This window comes from Poecilia formosa, unplaced genomic scaffold (genome assembly GCF_000485575.1).
Source record: "Poecilia formosa unplaced genomic scaffold, Poecilia_formosa-5.1.2 Scaffold114, whole genome shotgun sequence".
In the NCBI taxonomy this organism is placed as follows: domain Eukaryota; kingdom Metazoa; phylum Chordata; class Actinopteri; order Cyprinodontiformes; family Poeciliidae; genus Poecilia; species Poecilia formosa.
This window is the reverse complement of record NW_006800053.1, coordinates 1,753,601-1,771,687: the sequence shown is the minus strand read 5'-3', so window position 1 is coordinate 1,771,687 and position 18,087 is coordinate 1,753,601. Positions and strand designations below refer to the sequence as shown.

Here is an 18,087-nt window from a genome sequence, read left to right as displayed (position 1 = left end):
TCATTTCTCTAATCTCTCCAGTTCGGGCTACGTCGTGTTCTGCCAACTCTTACCCTCTTTTTCCTCCATTTTCTTCTTCTTCTTCTCTGTCCATCCAGTCGTCCAGCTCCTCTCAGGAGCGGCTGCACCAGCTGCCCTCCCAGCCCACCATGGACGAGCTCCACTTCTTATCCAAGCACTTTGGCAGCACCGAGAGCATCACGGACGACGATGGGGGCCGCTTCTCCCCGCACATGCGCCCGCGCTCCCGCAGCCTCAGGTCAGCAGATAGAGACAGCGGTCCGCTGCCAAAAACACTCCCGTCCGGTTTGTTTCTCTTTCCTCAATAACGTTCCGGAGTGAACAGAATGCTAAGTTGTCTTGCTGTTAAGAAACGGAGAGCGGTGCTTGTTTACTTCTGTCAAGGCTAGCTGCCAGTAGCAACTGACATCAGAATGCTAACGAGGCGAAACTCTGCTGCGACTGCTAATCATCACCCTAAACTTCCCTGGACTCTGATGCTGACAGTGAATCACGGGCTTCTGTGGATTTTATTGGGATTTTTTATGTGCCAGACCAACAGACTGTTGCATCCTTGTATAGTGACAGGAAAATGATGGATGGTTTTTTTTATGTGTGTATTTTCTTTACAAATGAAAATCTGTATGTCCCTAAAAGTCAGTACTTTGTAAAACAACATTTTGCCAAGTCTGGAAACCTTTTGGGATACCACTTTATCAGCTTTCCACATCTGGACACTAATATTTTTGTATATTCTTCTTCATAAATTCAGACATATTTACATATACTAGGGCTGTCAGTGTCAAAGCGTTAAAGCATGTGATTAATCTAAAACGTTTAACTTGTTAAAATGCAGATGACTTATTCTGACCTAAAGCCTCTAAGTTTTACTTAGTTCAAAGCAGCGCGCTGAAGGGCCTTGTACTGCGATCAACAGTGCAGAGTCGTAAACTCGACTGAAAAGATGAGCAAGGAGAGTCAGACTGGTGAGCTCAGCGGCAAATTTCACTTTAAAAACACAGCGATGGACATTTGGATAAAACCAAGCTAGCATGTAGCCTGCTCTCTAGAACTGTGAATTATCCTTCCACTGGAGCTCAACCAGTTTCTGGTTAACATTTCTAGATTATGTTTGATACAAAATGACTTTTTTTAACCTTCTTGAACAGGAAAACCTGGAAAACTGAGATGTTTGGTTTGAGACAAGAACATATTCTTTAAAAAAAAAATAAATAAATAAATAAATAAATATATATATATTTGTTTTTCAGTGCATTTCTGTTTAAAATGTGGTAATATTTTGAGGTGTTTTTTCCCTCTTCCAGCCCGGGACGCTCCTCCTCCTGCTATGACAATGAGATCGTCATGATGAACCATGTGTACAAAGAACGGTTCCCAAAGGTAACTCTCGCGTATTTCACACCACATTTCTTTTTCACTAAGAATAAAACCAATTGTACTTGGTTGTGCTCCAAAGTAATTGCTTTATCTTAAAGCAATAAGGCAGAATTTCAGTATGACGAATCCTATAAAACACATATCCTTCCTGGCATCCAGTGATGGGAGCTGAGCCTCTGTTAAAACTCTATAAAATCATATTAAGTGATGCTTAATATGATTAAGCATCACTTGCTACTTGTTCAGGGAGAATATTAAGTTTGCTCTCTTTCACGGGTTGGCAGTGGTGCGCCCTAAACAGGGTCTGTGGGGGCCATGGCCCCCTTTTAAAAAATGTTTCCCCCCTCAGAGAACAATGCTGAAGTCATATAGAGTCATCTTATTTAATCAAGACATACTGTAACCGTAAAACCCAATAAATATTTACACAATTAAAAAATAAAATGTAAAAAAATTCAGTAATATGAAGAAAGAAATATTGATTTTATACATTCTTTTCAAACTTTTTAGCTGTGTCCTCATACATTTTTTTACTGGCCGCCCCTGTGAACATTGTGTAGCTCTGAACTGTTTGGTTTTCCTGTCTCTTGCTTTCTGCTTGAGGTCAACGTCAGGAGGAAGTGAGCCGAAAGCTTTTCCCGTGATAAAAATCACACTGAACCACACAGTAATAGAAATGTTTTATTTTTCTGGTTTCTTTTACATAAAAGTTGATTAGCACAAACAGACATCGCAATAAAATCAGCCGCAATACGGCACAGTAAAATCATCACAATGACGCTTTGCTAGTTTATATGAAATAATCGTTTGTTTTTTTGTTTTTTTTTTAAGCCATATCCTGGGTCATTAATCTTTCCGCTTGTTATTCTCCACGTTTCTCTCTCTTTCTCTGATCATTGTGGCCAGGCCACGGCGCAGATGGAGGAGAGGCTGGCTGAGTTCACCCAGGCCTTCTCGCCCGAGAGCGTTCTTCCTCTGGCCGACGGAGTCCTCAGCTTCATCCATCACCAGATTGCCGAGCTGGCCAGAGACTGCCTGGCCAAATCACGCGAGGGTCTCATCACTTCGGTCTACTTCTTTGAACTGCAGGAGAACCTGGAGAAGCTGCTTCATGATGTGAGTTCAAAATAATCCACTGGCATGCAGCTAGTTTCAACTAACACGATAACGACAGAAACGTAAGTGAATTTTAAAACTGCTAAAGTCCGAAAACTCTGAACTTTGAACATTTTAGATTCATTTAGGCAATTTTCCAGAAACTACAAAGGAATTTGTGAGTTTGAAAAGTTGAAAATTTGCTAGAGAAAAAGTTTTTGACTTTTGGAAGTTTCTGAGTTTTTTCTCAAAGATTTCTGAGATTTTTTTGGCAGAAGTTTGCTTCTTTTTTATACATTTACAATGGCCCTAATATGGCATTATAGAAAATAAATGATCTGTTTATATTCTTTTTTTCACTTGCTAATAAAAAATAAGGAAAATATGGGATGGTCATGCAGTTACAGTGCCGCGAAAAAGTGTTTGCCACCTTCCTGATTTCCTGTTTTTTTTTTCCACACGTTTTATTTGGGGTATTCTAATCTGCTCTCAGCTGCACATATTTTAAACTGTGATGCACAATTTGAAGATCTCACTGTTCCACAAAGTCCACATACCGTAACTCTTTCTCTTTTGCTGTTATTTTGCATTTCTTTTCATCCCTCGTGTTTGATCTTCCCTTTCTTTTCTTCCCTTTGCACAGACTGCTGTTTTTAACTCTACATTAGCGTGTTTGTGCCACTCTCTCCGTCTCTGTGTGCCAGGCCTTCAAGCGCTCTGAAAGCTCTGAAGTAGCCTTTGTGACGGAGCTGGTGAAGAAGCTTCTAATCATCATTTCCCGACCTGCGAGGCTCCTGGAGTGTCTGGTGAGTTTCATTTAACCGCGATGATCTAAAGACTTTTCTTTACAAGGCGTCGGCCGAGACTCGAGGTGGAAATTGATTTTTTCTCGAAATAAACACGAGCACGTGTGTTGATTTCTAAGCCCATTACAAGTTTTTAAGTACCCTAATCTATTACACATGAGGAGAGGAGAGGCTTTGGAAAATCAAAAACGGGGGGTACACCATAGGTGGAAGGCTGTTTGTGCTGCCAGAGAAGACATTTGCATTTAGATTAAAATTCGTCTTGCTGCCATGTAGCTAATTCCAGCAGACCTGCTGATTGGCTGCTTTCCAGTCTGAGTCGGTCGGGCCGTGACTGCTGCGTGGTTCGAGGCGTGGGTTTATCCATGGAGCGCAGTTTGACTGTATTTCAACGCTGCAGCCCTGCAGGACGGCGCTCCATGCCAGATTGGTTTCGGATTGGCAGACGAAAAAGAGCGACAACGCGGAGACGAATTGATCACGCAAATCACACGCTCGTGACTTATTAGCATTGGCGCATTTGTGCGGAGCCGTTTGTGTTGGCGAGGCATTTCAAATCGTAATAATGAACTGAAAAAATAAATTTAAAAACCCCCAATATTTATCTCTTCAATTACATGAAGTTATCCCTCATAATTTGAGCTCTGGGCTAAATTCACAGGGGATTTGGATACATTTAAGATAAACTATATAACTTTACAGGAAGCTCAATCCCTAAATTGATTTGAGAAAGCTTTGAATTTGTCGCTCCTTGGTGATATTATAGACAGAATGAAAAAATGTCTGCAAGTTTACAGCAGCTTATCGAACAGCTCTGGTCCCCAGGAGTTTAACCCAGAAGAGTTTTACCATCTCCTGGAGGCAGCGGAGGACCACGCCAAGGAGGGTCATCTGATGAAAACTGACATTCCCCGTTACATCATCAGCCAGCTGGGACTGACGAGGGACCCGATAGAAGGTTGGGGACCAAAAGATTGTAAAAAAAATAAAAGTAAATTAAAAAAAATCCCCAGTTTGGAAAGAGAATGACTGACCACTGACTTGTCTGTTATCAGACATGGTGAACCTGGAAAGTTATGACAGTGAGGGACCAGTGACCCCTGAAACAGACGACTCCACAGAGGTGAGACCAAGATGTTTCCTCAGTTCTACAGAACAGCGCCTCCTTGTGTTGGAGGACCTGCTGAAGATCAGGAGGAGGGAGGTTGAGTTAGGGATGGATGGATGGATGGATGGATGGATGGATGGATGGATGGATGGATGGATGCATGGATGGATGGATGGATGATAACTGTTCGGTTATTAGTATTAAACTCTGTAAATTGAAACATGTTTCCTTATCTTAACCAGTCTTTCCATACTTTTCCTAACAACATTCCCTTTCAGACACTTCTCACATTTCCATACAGCGAAGGGTTGCTGGGAAAACTACTTTTGCATTCATGAAGCATTTTGCATGAAGAGGCTAATACATCAAAAAGAGGCATCTGTTCTAGAATTTCCTCTCTTTTTATTTCCCTCAGACCTGTTTGATTTACTTTAGTGCCCCGTTGCCCCATTTCCTAATGCATGGAAGCAACCAATTAAGCTAATTCCTGCTGGCATTCAGAAACCTGGATCACTCTGGGCTTTCCTTTCAGCATTAGGAAAGCTTCCAACTGGGAAAAAAAAAAGTTGTTTGTTTTACATTCTGAATCAACATTTTTAGCATTTATCCAAATAATATCTGCTCAGCCTGAATCCCATCCATCACAGCAGCTGCTCCTCTGTGATCCACAGGGAAAGATCAGAGCAGTAAAACCTCCAGGAGAAGCAGACTTCCAGACCATCAAGCTGATCAGTAACGGAGCGTACGGGTAAGCAGCTCAACGTAGCATCCTCTGTAGTCTGTCTGCCTTAGACAGACGTGAACCAGGCATGTGTGTGTTTACATGTGAACCAGCGCCGTGTACTTGGTGCGTCATTTGGAGACACGCCAGCGGTTTGCCATGAAGAAGATCAACAAGCAGAACCTGATCCTGAGGAACCAAATCCAGCAGGCGTTTGTGGAAAGGGACATCCTGACATTTGCAGAGAACCCCTTCGTCGTCTCCATGTTCTGTTCCTTCGAAACGCGCCGCCATCTCTGCATGGTCATGGAGTACGTGGAAGGTGAGCGCTTGGAGACGGAGACCTGGATGTACCAGCGTTTGGACGCCTCTGAGAAAGAAATCTAGTTTGTAATTAGCTTATAAATTATTTGTAAGCTTTTCAGAATTTGTCTCTAAAATTTCAACCCATAGGAAACATCATTTTTAGGGAGGAACCAATTTGTTTCAGACATGTAGATGTGTCTTTACTATCCATTCATATACTGTAATACATATAAAAACCACATGAAACCAAATTAATTATCAGTTAGATTTTATGCAATAGCTCAACAGATATACACTTAACTGTGAGGTGAAAGAGAAATTACATGTAGTTTTCAGCATATTTTAAAATATTTTGGTTATCTTTTTTTACCCGACTGACTGCTGAAAGAAAAAAAATAAATACTTGTAGCCTGCTGAGTAACTTTGCTTTAATTGTTAAGGAAAATTTGAAAGTCATACATGTTTTATTGGGTGCTGTTTATACAATTACACTGTCAAAACCTAACAGCAATAATTTGGGTCATTGAGCCTGGATTAGCAGAAAAAATAAGAGATACATTTTACAAGTCCATTTTTCGCAATGTTATACATACATTTATAAAACTCAGGGATTCAGGGTAAATACTCAGTTAGCAAGCTAAGTTTTTTATTAACAAATTATATATTTAGTTCCAAACTAAATATTTAGCTACCAAACTAAATATGTAGTTTATATTTAGCTCTAGGTTTAATAAAAGGTTTGAAACTACATATTTCACTCCACATATTTAGCTTCAAACTAAATATTTAGTCAGCAAGCTAATCAAATACACTGAAAATATGACTGAAAAATAAACCCTAGTTTTTTTTTCTCTCTCTTTTGAGGCTAAATAACCTAAATTATTGCTGTTAAGTTTTGATTTTGTAACTTCCTATATGTTTCTTCTTAGGAATCACAGTTATGCACTATTTTTGTTAGTCAAGGAGGGAAAAACAATAAATACCTTAAAGGCTTATGTTTATAATGCGACAAAATGTGGAAAAGTTGAAACGGCATACTCACTTTTTGGAGGCATTTTATGAAGCGTTGCCGGGCAGATTAAGACCTCCAGACAAATCCTCGTCAGGCTTTTATAGTTCTGCTATTTTATTACTGCCTGTAAATGAGCCAACAGCGATTCCAACCTCTGCCCACAAAAGTGAGCAGTTTTTCCATTGCGTTCACAGGTGATTGTCTGGGTGATTAACGTCTGAACACCAGATAATGTACCGGATGTCCCTGAGCCATCCATGCAGGCTGACTCACAGAGCAGCCATCTTCACTTATAGATTAATAATTGCTCACTTTTCTGTCCTGCATTCAGACTGTTGCACTTTCTCTTAGGTGGGAGGCATAAAGGAGGGGATTGTGCTACAGACAAGAGTTTTCTTGGCAAACTCTTGTCTGTTTGCCTAGAAAGTCCAGTTCATTTTAAGAGGTGTGAATGCATATGCTAACTCTTAAAACAAACTCTGGTCCGCCTGCAAACCTAGGTCCTGATTCTATTAAAGTAAACTATGAAGTGGTACAAGTTAATATGTCGATGCAACCGGACTGGAGATGTCTTCAAAAGCAGGAAGGGGACAATAGCACATGGCATTCTGGGTAAATACAACAAAAACAAACGTGTGAGTCTAGCGCCAGCAGGAGAAATGGATCGCAAAGGAGAAATCCTACAACCAATAAAATCTGAAGCTATTCCTTTTTTTTTTTTTCATTTCATGAAGAAGGAAGTTTCACTCATGTCTTCTTCAGAGGTTTTACTGTTGTTTACTTCAGTGGTTCTTGGTGCAGCGCCACTACAGGTGAGGAGGGGAGCAGATTTTTCAAAGGGTTTGCTTCGTTTGACACAGTGCAGAGTGAAAGTGAACCACAGCAACTGAAACTGTAGCAAGTGTTGTAACTTTGGTCTCCGATCGAACCAAGTCTGTGGGAGTACCAGGTGTGAAAACGCCCTGAGACAGACTGAAGACACTCCGGGTTCTCTATTTGCAGGAGGGGATTGTGCCACTTTGCTGAAGAACATCGGGGCTCTGCCTGTGGAAATGGCGCGCATGTACTTCGCAGAGACCGTCCTCGCCCTAGAGTACCTACACAACTACGGCATCGTCCACCGAGACCTCAAGCCTGACAAGTGAGGTGGAGTCGCTTCACCTCGAAACGTTGCCGAAGTGTTTAAGATGCTTCATTGTGTGGTTTCTATTCACAGCCTCCTAATAACGTCAATGGGTCACATCAAGCTGACTGACTTTGGTCTGTCTAAGATCGGCCTGATGAGTCTGACCACCAACCTGTATGAAGGGCACATAGAGAAGGACACACGGGAGTTTTTGGATAAACAGGTATGTGTAGAGAAATGGAGAGAGAAATGGAGAGGGGTAGAATCTGTCTCACATGAAGCAGCACCAGTATGTAAAACAAATTATATCATCTCACTGACAAATGTGTTAATTTGTCCATCTCAAATGTGTAAAATCCTTGTGTTTGAAGGGGGAATTCCCTTTTTCTGAAATAAAGTGAAGTGTAACCAGCTGCCTGGGAAGTCACATAACTAGTCCACTTCTTTGTAATTTTCTTAAAGCTAAAGAAGTTCATTTGTAAAAGAAAAAAATTAAAAGACAAAAGAAAATCCTACCAATGTTTCACTGGTGCACAATATAATCCAATAAAACCATTTTATCAATTTTTAAGGTTTCATATAAAAAAAGGAAAATCCAGAAGGAATATGAGTAATTCTGCAACACTTAAAGGGGTTATGTTATGTGTTTTCCTGGCACATAGTGCCATTTCATAGCATAATTAAGTAACTCTGTTACCTTTAGTCATTATAAAAATGCTGTATATGTCATATATGACTTAAGAGAAATTTTACTTCCTGATTTAACGCCTTGAAATTGGGCCTCTTTAAAAACTGCTTTCTAAAACTCCACATTCAGGAAGTCATCACAACATGGCTCCTGTATTAACCCTTCAACAACGTTTTTACCACCATTTCACTGAGAAGTAAACCAGATGTTTGCCAATTGCTGGAGGCTAGTCTGAAGGAGTTGAGTGGGGGAGTCAAACTGGAGGGCTGCTCTGTGAGGCCTCCCGTTAACCATTAGCTGTGCCTCAAAAAGAGGAGGAGCTGCACGTTGAAGGCGGAGCTACATCCAAGCAGGCGTTGTGCACAGCTGAATGGTTGCCATGGGAAATTAAAGGATTCCTCAAACACGCATGAGATAATCCAGGCAGTAATCCAGGTGTGGTTCTGACAAGAGAATAACATTATAACATGATATAAAACTCAAAAGAGTTGCCTGCTCCTTTAAAAAATATAACTCAAATTCACAATGTAACTGCCATTTCTGTTATTTTGCCAACAGCACAGGGGTTCAATGCGGTCCAATCAAACTTTAAACATGAGGGGATGCTTTGATGTCTTCCTTTTTCTGTGAAAAGCTTTTCCCCTCTCATTGTGTGGCAGGCATATCTGAAAGCCTGATAAAATGAGACCTTTAGCGGCGGGCGGAACAATAGAGCAGTATTTCCGCCAGCCGTCACAATCACACGCCGTCTCTTTTAAGCGCGGCTTTATGTTCTTTTATTCTCTGCTCCTGCTTTGAACGTCTCATTATTTCCCATGCTGCAGCCAAATAAAATCTGTTAGCGCTCAACGCGCGCCCATCTGCACGTGGAAACGCACACCAGGGGGCTTTGATCTAGTCTTGGCATCTGCGAGGGGATTTTACTTGACCAGACGTTACGCTTCTGTAGGTGCTGTACCTCTACCACAACATATTAGTCAGAGACAGGTTGAAGGAAATGCACACACCAATAACAGTAAAGCAAGACTGACAGGAACTGTCACAAAATAAGGTAATAACTGATTCAGTGGAGTCTTGTTCCTCTTTTAGGTGTGTGGAACCCCGGAGTACATCGCTCCGGAGGTGATTCTGCGTCAGGGTTATGGGAAGCCAGTGGACTGGTGGGCAATGGGCATCATCCTGTATGAGTTCCTGGTGGGCTGCGTGCCTTTCTTTGGAGACACACCGGAGGAATTGTTTGGACAAGTCATCACAGGCGAGGGATCCATAGCTGCGCTTCCATTGCAGATATGCTCAAAACTTTGTCAATATTCTACTGATGTCGGAAAAAACACAATCTCGCAATTGTGGTGTTTCCATTCACTGAGAAACTGGATCAAAATCACTTGTGACAACGAGTATTCACGCGATAAGTTATTAAAAAACATCATCCTCCAATTACTTCCTGTCATCTTCTTCTTTGTGGTTTGCGCTAGTGGCAACATTCAATTGTAAGAAGTGTAAACCAGTTTTGATATGACCAAAAACAAACACCTCATCCTACAACCAAAACTATCCAAAAACAAGGGTTTATTCAAAATTGCCATGTTTCCATTAAGCAAATTTATGTTCAAATTGCACAATTATACACTGAATGGAAACGCAGCTGTTGACGTTATCATATGTCTTCCATGTGGATCTAATCCATGCTCTCTGAATGTAAATTGTACTTGTCCTCATGTTGCTTCGTTGCAGATGACATAGTGTGGCCAGATGGAGACGAGGCTCTTCCTGTGGATGCCCAGCACTTGATCTCCTCTCTGCTCCAGACCAATCCTCTGGTGCGACTGGGCACAGGTCAGGCACCTTCCACTCCAAACACTCAGCTTTAACTCCATGGTCTCGATGAAGTACTCAAACTCAGATTGAGTCATGCAGCTTTTCGATGCTTTTTCACACCTGGCACATTTGGTCAGTTTTAAACGGTTTCCCTCCGTTGGTCTGGACCTTTTATGCTGGTGCAAATACACCGAAGTGGATTCAAGTATAGACCAGACGACCGGACCAAGACACACTTTTTCAGGTGGTCTCGGTCCGCTTCCTAAAGAACTCTGGTGCGGTTCGCTTCTGGTGAACAAATCTACCTCTATCTGAGCCAAATACAGGAACATACGTCTTATTCACTTCATGAGCCACCGTTGCTGGGATCTCTGGTAAAAATGATTCCTTTAGTGTCGCTAACGCTGCTACAGCATGTAGTGATCGTAATGAAATCCTTTTTTTGAAGGACAGTTTTGTTTACAGACAATTACAACATTTACAACATTTTAGTTGTTGTTTCTGTTGCTTTGTTTATGGTCTGCTTGCAAAATAGCACAATGTGAAAGCAAACTGCACAAAATGAAAATAATAAAGTCCGCTTTTGGTCCAAACTAAACTAAACAAGCGGACCAAAGGGCTTTCCTGATGTCAACACACCTTTAAACACGCTTGAATCAAATGAATGGAAATATGACGTCTGTTTCGCTCATATTCTGATTGAAAGTCCAACATACACTTTAGGGTTTGAATGTTGTTACTGCAGCATTTTGTAGTACAGTGCTTTCAGACTGTGTTGTATGTACACTAGCTTCAGCAAATGGAACACCATTTGCCACAGGAAGTACCTGCTGGGTACCTTAAACCCAGACGGGCTGTCGTCGTGTATTTCTGATGTCACCTGAGTTTAGTCAGACAAGTCAGCTTCTGTTGGGGTCAGAGTCGGCCTGCAGGCTTCAGGGCCGCAGCCTGCGCCTACCTGACTGTCCGTCTTCTCCTGCGTTTCCCTCCCCATGCCCTGCAGGTGGTGCTTTTGAAGTCAAGCAGCACTCATTCTTTGCAGAAGTGGACTGGAACAGCCTGCTGAGACAGAAAGCTGAGTTCATCCCTCACCTGGAGTCAGAAGAAGACACCAGTTATTTTGACAGTAAGTTCATCCCGTGGCATTCCTGGAAAAGTGGGATTCAAGTCGAAAGTTTGAAAGTCTGCTGAAATGGATCATCAGACTGGTAGAAGAGTCGAGTGAAATGAATTCCTTCTCGTCCCCAGCTCGGTCGGAACGCTACCATCACGTCCAGTCCTACGACGAAGATGACACCAACGACGATGAGCCAGTGGAGATCCATCGCTTCTCGTCCTGCTCCCCTCGCTTCAGCAAGGTCTGAACCCGTCAGAACCTGTGCCGGTTAGACGTTTGCGTCCACTCGTTGTGAGCTTTAAAATCAGAATTCTTTTTCGGTGTCCCTATTCCTCTTCTATAGACAAGTACAGTTCCGGGTGATGGTGTCTTGTCAAGCAAAACTAGAAATATGTGGGGCACTTGTTATAGAGACTATCAAATTCACCAGAAAAGAAAACAACAAAATAATGATTTCAGAAGGGCACCTTTTGTGTCCAGAGGAAACAGGGCAGGTGCTCTAGCACCTCCTAGTGTCTATCTGAGCACATCCCTAAAATGTAAATCAAAACTACTTTTGAAGAGGTCAAAACAGGTTGAGAAGCTTCCGGAATGACTCAATTCACAATTCTATTAAAAAGTTACAAACTGAGGCGTATGCTGTGGTGGCACAGGGGTTAAGCACAACCCACATATGGAGGCCTTAGTCCTCGACGCGGTTGTCGCAGGTTCGATTCCCGGCCTTGGCGACCCTCACTGCATGTCTTCCCCCTCTCCCATTACCCACCTTCCTGTCAATTAACTATCAAATAAAGGCCACTAGAGCCAAAAAAAATCTTCAAAAAAAAAAAAAGTTCCAAACTGTACTTAAATTACAAATGTGTGCCAGAAAAATTGCTAAGTTAAATGAACTCCTTTTGTTAAGAAAAATTGTCAAACATCCCACCATACAGATGGTTGTGAATTTCTCAGATATATAGATACTCTATTTTTAGGAGTATATGTATTTTAGTCTGTGTGTAGAAGTTTGAGGAAAACATTGAAAAAGGCTAAAATTAATATAATGAGAGGATGTAAATATTCTGACCAGATTTTCTGTTAATTTCTAATCCTCTAACCGGGTTGCTGCACCACCCTGCAGGTGTACAGCAGTATGGAGCATCTGTCCCAGCTGGAGCACAAACCACACACTGTGACTCTACGGGAGCACAAAGTTCCCAGGGAGGATCGGGTAGCCAAGAGAGAAAGCTTGGGAAGCGTCACCCTACGAGACAAGAGCTGGAGGACAAATTCACCAGAAATGTACACAAAAAAACGACCAAATTACATTTTAATTTTTTATGTATATTTTGCCATCTGCTGCTGATGCTCTAAGTGTGGTCGCCTTGCCTTTCTAGGAAGCGCCTGTCCTGTTCAGAGTCCTTCTTCACTGAAAGTGACTCCAGCCCGCCGTCTGGGGCTCGCAGGCGTTTCTCCGCCCTGATGGATATGAGCCGCTTCGCCTCACCTCAGGAGCTGGACGCCGAGCCGCTGGGTCCAGGGAAGCAGCCTCCCGTCAAGACCAGGGGCGCTTCCCTGGAAGGGGCCATCCCCTCCCACGGAGACCTGAGGACGCTCCTAAAAGACGGTAGGGGCCACACTGCAGCGGGTAAGTTCCTGGAGCATCTATGTGCCGTTTGGTTTCATGGTTCTGCTTTGTCCTAGACAAACTTTTGAGACCTGCCGACGCATCGCTGCCGCTGCCAGGCAGCGTGAGCAGTCTGGGTCTTCCTGATCTCCAGGGGCCCCGTGGGGCCACCACGGACCTGGTGTTGCGGAGGGTTCGACACCAGCAGCTCTCATCCGAAGGAGACAAGCGAAACTCGCGACCAGGAACTAAAGTCATCAAGTCTGCGTCGGCCACTGCTCTGTCCGTCATCATTCCAGCAGGTGAAGCTTCACATCACTTTGAGATTAAAAGGAGAATTTAAAGAAATTTTTTTTATAAAAAATACCATTAATGAACCTTAAAGCTGCTGAATGTAACATTTACAAAAAATATTAATTCATGTTTGTTAAACTAACTCTATATTATGACAATATGGCATGAGACAGATAATCTATGAAAAAAAATTTAGCGTCTTTGCCTTCTTCCAGCGGTAACTAGAAACAACCAATCAGAGCTAGGAGGCGGGTCTTATTGCTGTTAATCAGCGTATATACATGCTGGTCAAACTTCCCTCCCCATTTCTTTTTTGCTACACTTCAGTGGAGCAGCATGGTGCATCCCCGCTGCCCAGCCCCATGTCTCCTCGCTCCCTGTCGTCCAACCCGTCCTCCCGCGACTCGTCTCCAAGCAGAGACTTCTGTCCCATGGTGAACGTCCTGCACTCTCCCATCACCATCCACCGCTCCGGGAAGAAGTACGGCTTCACCCTCCGGGCGATCCGGGTCTACATAGGAGACAGTGACGTTTACAGCGTGCATCACATGGTCTGGGTAAGAGTGGGTAGCATAAAACCCACATAAAATCCTTTGGGTTTGTGGCTGCACTGTAGCAAATTGCAAAAAAGGTTGAAGCATCGAAAAGGTATTTACATTTATTAGAGATCATTTATGTTACACTATCCACTTCTTTACAGCATGTTGAAGATGGAGGTCCTGCTCAGGAGGCTGGACTGAAAGCTGGAGACCTCATAACTCACGTAAACGGGGAGTCAGTCCATGGCCTAGTCCATACAGAAGTAGTGGAGCTCATCCTGAAGGTAAAATAAAACCACATTTGGAAGGAAATGCTTTGCTTGTGTAATAAATGATTTTAAAAAATATGTAAATATATGCAATCCACAGAGTGGAAACAAAGTTACAGTTGCAACTACTCCCTTTGAGAACACCTCCATAAAGGTGGGGCCAGCCCGCAAGTCCAGCTACAAATCTAAAATGGCACGCCGCAGCAAAAGGACCGGAGTCAAGGAGGGCCAAGAGTGCGTCCTCAAAAAACAGATTTGTTTTCTCTAACTCTACTAGGAGGCTTCACTCACCTTATTGCTCTTTTTTTTTGTTTATTTTTCAGTAAGAAACGAAGCTCACTCTTCAGGAAAATCACAAAGCAGTCCAACCTGCTCCACACCAGCCGGAGCCTCTCATCCTTAAATCGCTCACTGTCATCTGGAGACAGCCTGCCTGGGTCCCCTACCCACAGCTTTTCTGCCCGCTCCCCCACGCAGAGCTACCGTTCCACTCTGGAATCCCCTTATCTGGGTTAGTAAGACAACTGTCTGTAAAATAAAGCCACCAGCATCATCCAGTTGTTTAACATATAACTCGTATGATGTGAAAAAAGTATTTCCATGACAGTTTTGTGAAAAAAATAAATTTTGATACGATCAAGAAAGCCCACCTGATCCTATTGGCAAAACTTTTTATTAAAAAATGAGGTTTTTCAAAATTAAGCAAATTTATTTTCGAAATGTCCAATTGCACAATTATATGGTCAATGGAAATACAGCTAGAGCAGGGGTGGCCAAGTCCAGTCCTCGAGAGCCACCATCCTGCAAGTTTTAGAAGTATCCTTACTCCAACAGACCGGGATCAGCTCTACAGAGGCCTGATAACGAGCCAGTCATTTGATTCAGGTGTGTTGAAGATGCATCTGAAACTTGCAGGATGGCGGCTCTCGAGGACTGGACTTGGCCACCCCTGAGCTAGAGGGTGCAAACTCCGACCTACAGATGGCAGTACTTCTTACTTCTACTACACTCAGCCTTACTTGATGTCAAGTCCAAGATCAAAACATTTGTATCACAAAATTTCTTGCAAATATTCCTAAAGAAGCACCACAAAGTCAGTGAAATTGATTCCAAAAACTCACAAAGGCAGTCGCAAAATCATAGAGTTACTGTACAATGCTTAACGGTATTGTTAATTAAGACACAACTACTGTCTTAGTATCAGAGACAGTGATGACATAACTGTGTCCTCAGGTACGTCATCCCAGAGCAGCTCTCCGGCATCAAGCACTCCCAACTCTCCAGCGACTTCCCACCACATGAGGCCCAGCTCCCTGCATGGCCTGTCCCCCAAACTTCATCGCCAATACCGCTCGGCACGCTGCAAATCCGCCGGTAACATCCCGCTATCCCCTCTGGCTCACACCCCGTCTCCCACCACCTCCTCCCCTCCGCCTCTTTCGGGCCACACGGTGGGGAGCTCCAACACCACCCAAATGTTCCCTGCCAAGCTGCACTCCTCGCCTCCAGTCGCCCGTCCTCGTCCCAAAAGTGCTGAGCCGCCCAGGTCTCCCCTGCTGCAGCGGGTACAGTCTGCGGAAAAGCTCGGGGCGCCCATCCTACCTTCCTCCTCTTCGTCATCGTCGTCACCTTCCCCTTTAACCGGAGGAGTGTCGCTGCGCAAGCATAGCTTAGAGGTGTCTCACGGGGACTACAGGAGAGAGTCCTTCCACTGCGAACACAGTCTGCAGAGTTTGCTGGAGATAGAAGGAGAGAATGGACCTGCTCCACCCTCTCCGTCCTCATCTTCCTCCCCTTCTCCTCCTATGGGAGCAGAGATTGGATCGCTGAACCATGTGAGGAGGCTGGGGAGGCAGGAATCGCTGCTCAGCAGAGATACACTTGTGACAGTAAAGGAGAAAGATGTTCCGTCAGCGTCTGAACTCTCCAGGTTGCCAAATGTAAGGTCAGTTCCTCCAACAGAGTCTAAGACCAGTGTTGATACAAGCAAGGCACCACTCAAGGAGGTTGCAAGGAGTAGTGGAAGTATGAAGGCAGCTGAAACAAAGACATCTACAGACATCAGAGCAGGCGCTGGGATCAAGCATTTAGGTACAAAAGTGTCAACTTTGGAGGCAACAGACTTTCAGACCAAAGCTAGAGAGAAAACTCCAGACATATCCAAGAGCCCACAACAAGACACAAAGCAGCAGAGTGTGCAGACAGATGCGTTACATGTTACCAAAACTCAGGAGAAGAAAGAAGAGAAAGAAAAAAGCACTGTCGGTGTAGAGAAAGCAAACCTCCAGAAAACATTGACAACTGAGCAGTGCAAGCAGCATATAGGCTCAGAGACTGGAGATAAAGGAGGTATCAGTGGAGGCGACAGGGCAAGTGATACGTCGAAGACCAAAGTACCTGGACCACCAGTTCCTCCCCTGGCTAAAACACACCCTGCACCCAGGCACAGAGCAGAGAAGTCAGCAAGCAGCAGCCGTGGCGTCAAAGAGGAGAAGGCTCAACTGGAAGTCCTGGAGGAAAACCCAGCGTCCCCTCCCTCAAACTCTGCCTCGCCATGCTCAGGCAAGCTACGGGCCATGTCTCCGGGGGACAAGACCAGCTTCGTCACCCAACTCACAAGTGTGGCTAAGACGGTGCTGGGTCCCATGAAAGGAGGGTCTCAGGAGGGCAGCAAGGTGAAAGACGCTTCAAAGTCAAGTGAGGAGAAGAAGGGAAGCACAGCGGGGAAAGCAGAGGCCTCGTCCACAGGGGTCCGCCGAGGGGCTCAGGGCTTCACCACGGCCACTGCTCACTCTGATAAAGGTAACAGTCGGAGCGCTAAACATCACTCGTGATGTGAGAGCTTCAGAAACACTGAGACAGCCCCATGTAATGCCTTTAACTGTAGCATCAGACTGACATAACATATGAATTTGTATGAGGCAGTGGTAACAATGCCTGAACAAAAATATAAAAAAAATAATACACCAAATCAAAAATAAGTAGAAAAGATGTCAACAATGATCAACTACTGTTGTGAAAATGTGCACATGGTGTTTTGATGTAGACCTGTGTATGTACTGTATGCTCATCTCAACATGTTGTGTATATTGTTAAAAAAGAAATGCATATGTCTTCATGCATGTCTGATTAAGGAGAATGACAGACTATTTAAACAGAAGATGAATAATATACTGCAGACCTTGAGATAGAAAACACTGTGAACAACCTTTCAACTTGACAAGCAGACTTTTGACTGTGTAGAAGTGGGATTCTGGTAGAAAAGGGCATTACTCACATTTCAGCTATTGGTTCCAGGGATGTTATTTAGTTCTATGCTGTATTTATTTGAAGTTCAGGTACTAAAATGTGTCACCAATAGAGTTAGTTTTCATGCCTTCAATGCCTTGCAAAAAATGCCCCTTGAACTTTTTTCAAAGCTTTCGCCACAAATTCTATATTAGATTTAGGTCTGTACTTTGACTGGGTCATGTCCTTTGAGCTAAATCATTCGACAGGTTGTCTTCTAGTATTTTTCTGTACCTTAAATTATGTCTGTCCTCAAAAGACTACAACCCTCAAGCACCAATTTAATTTTGACATTATAATTTGCATGTTCTATAATCCACCTCGAGATAGCATTTATGCTGCTCTCTACTGTAGTTTTTTTATTTTAATCAGTGTGAATATGGTAAATGTCTATAGTAAATAATGTAGTAAATATAAATGTCTAACTACTTGAAGGATTCTTAAGTCAATAACCAAAACTTCAACACAGATGTCAAACTTGATTCAACTGAATGTTTACAAAACAGCCAAGTAAATTATTGCTTTAGAATTTATCTGCAAAATTTGATTTAAGGGAAGCTAAGTGTGGTCAACACTTTCAAAGTTAGCAAAAACAAAAAATGAGCTCCGCTATTAGCGTGTTAGCAAATTAGTGTACCCATCTCTGACTGGAATATTATGATTTTAGACAAAAGTCAAGCTTTATTCAACTGAAAGTTTACCAAACAGCAAAGTAAATTAGCTTTAGAGTTTGTCCGGAAATTTTAATTCAAGTGAAACTAAATGTGCTTAACATTTTAAAGTTGGCAAACGCACGAAACAAATAACTAGTTCCGCTATTGGGCTTGAAATTCATCACCACAGCGAAACCATCAAAACACCATCACATAAAATTTCAATAAAATACATTGCATTTG

The 18,087-nt window shown here is 43.1% G+C and overlaps 1 protein-coding gene across 1 annotated transcript in view; it reads left to right on the top strand.

Annotated features, from left to right (window-relative positions):
* LOC103143714 (microtubule-associated serine/threonine-protein kinase 1-like) overlaps window positions 1-18,087 on the top strand; it is a gene marked incomplete at its 5' end in the record, with an annotated part of 22,439 nt that extends 4,352 nt beyond the window's left edge. The window contains 22 exons of the mRNA XM_007560352.2: window positions 99-259; window positions 1,326-1,401; window positions 2,305-2,514; window positions 3,198-3,299; window positions 4,125-4,257; window positions 4,355-4,422; window positions 5,079-5,155; window positions 5,242-5,450; window positions 7,449-7,587; window positions 7,663-7,795; window positions 9,350-9,515; window positions 9,995-10,096; window positions 11,082-11,204; window positions 11,327-11,436; window positions 12,316-12,476; window positions 12,572-12,801; window positions 12,879-13,103; window positions 13,423-13,652; window positions 13,796-13,918; window positions 14,004-14,137; window positions 14,227-14,414; window positions 15,137-18,087. Of these exons, the coding sequence (XP_007560414.1) occupies window positions 99-259; window positions 1,326-1,401; window positions 2,305-2,514; window positions 3,198-3,299; window positions 4,125-4,257; window positions 4,355-4,422; window positions 5,079-5,155; window positions 5,242-5,450; window positions 7,449-7,587; window positions 7,663-7,795; window positions 9,350-9,515; window positions 9,995-10,096; window positions 11,082-11,204; window positions 11,327-11,436; window positions 12,316-12,476; window positions 12,572-12,801; window positions 12,879-13,103; window positions 13,423-13,652; window positions 13,796-13,918; window positions 14,004-14,137; window positions 14,227-14,414; window positions 15,137-16,737 (4,701 nt within the window). The remainder of the gene's footprint in view (window positions 1-98; window positions 260-1,325; window positions 1,402-2,304; window positions 2,515-3,197; window positions 3,300-4,124; window positions 4,258-4,354; window positions 4,423-5,078; window positions 5,156-5,241; window positions 5,451-7,448; window positions 7,588-7,662; window positions 7,796-9,349; window positions 9,516-9,994; window positions 10,097-11,081; window positions 11,205-11,326; window positions 11,437-12,315; window positions 12,477-12,571; window positions 12,802-12,878; window positions 13,104-13,422; window positions 13,653-13,795; window positions 13,919-14,003; window positions 14,138-14,226; window positions 14,415-15,136) is intronic.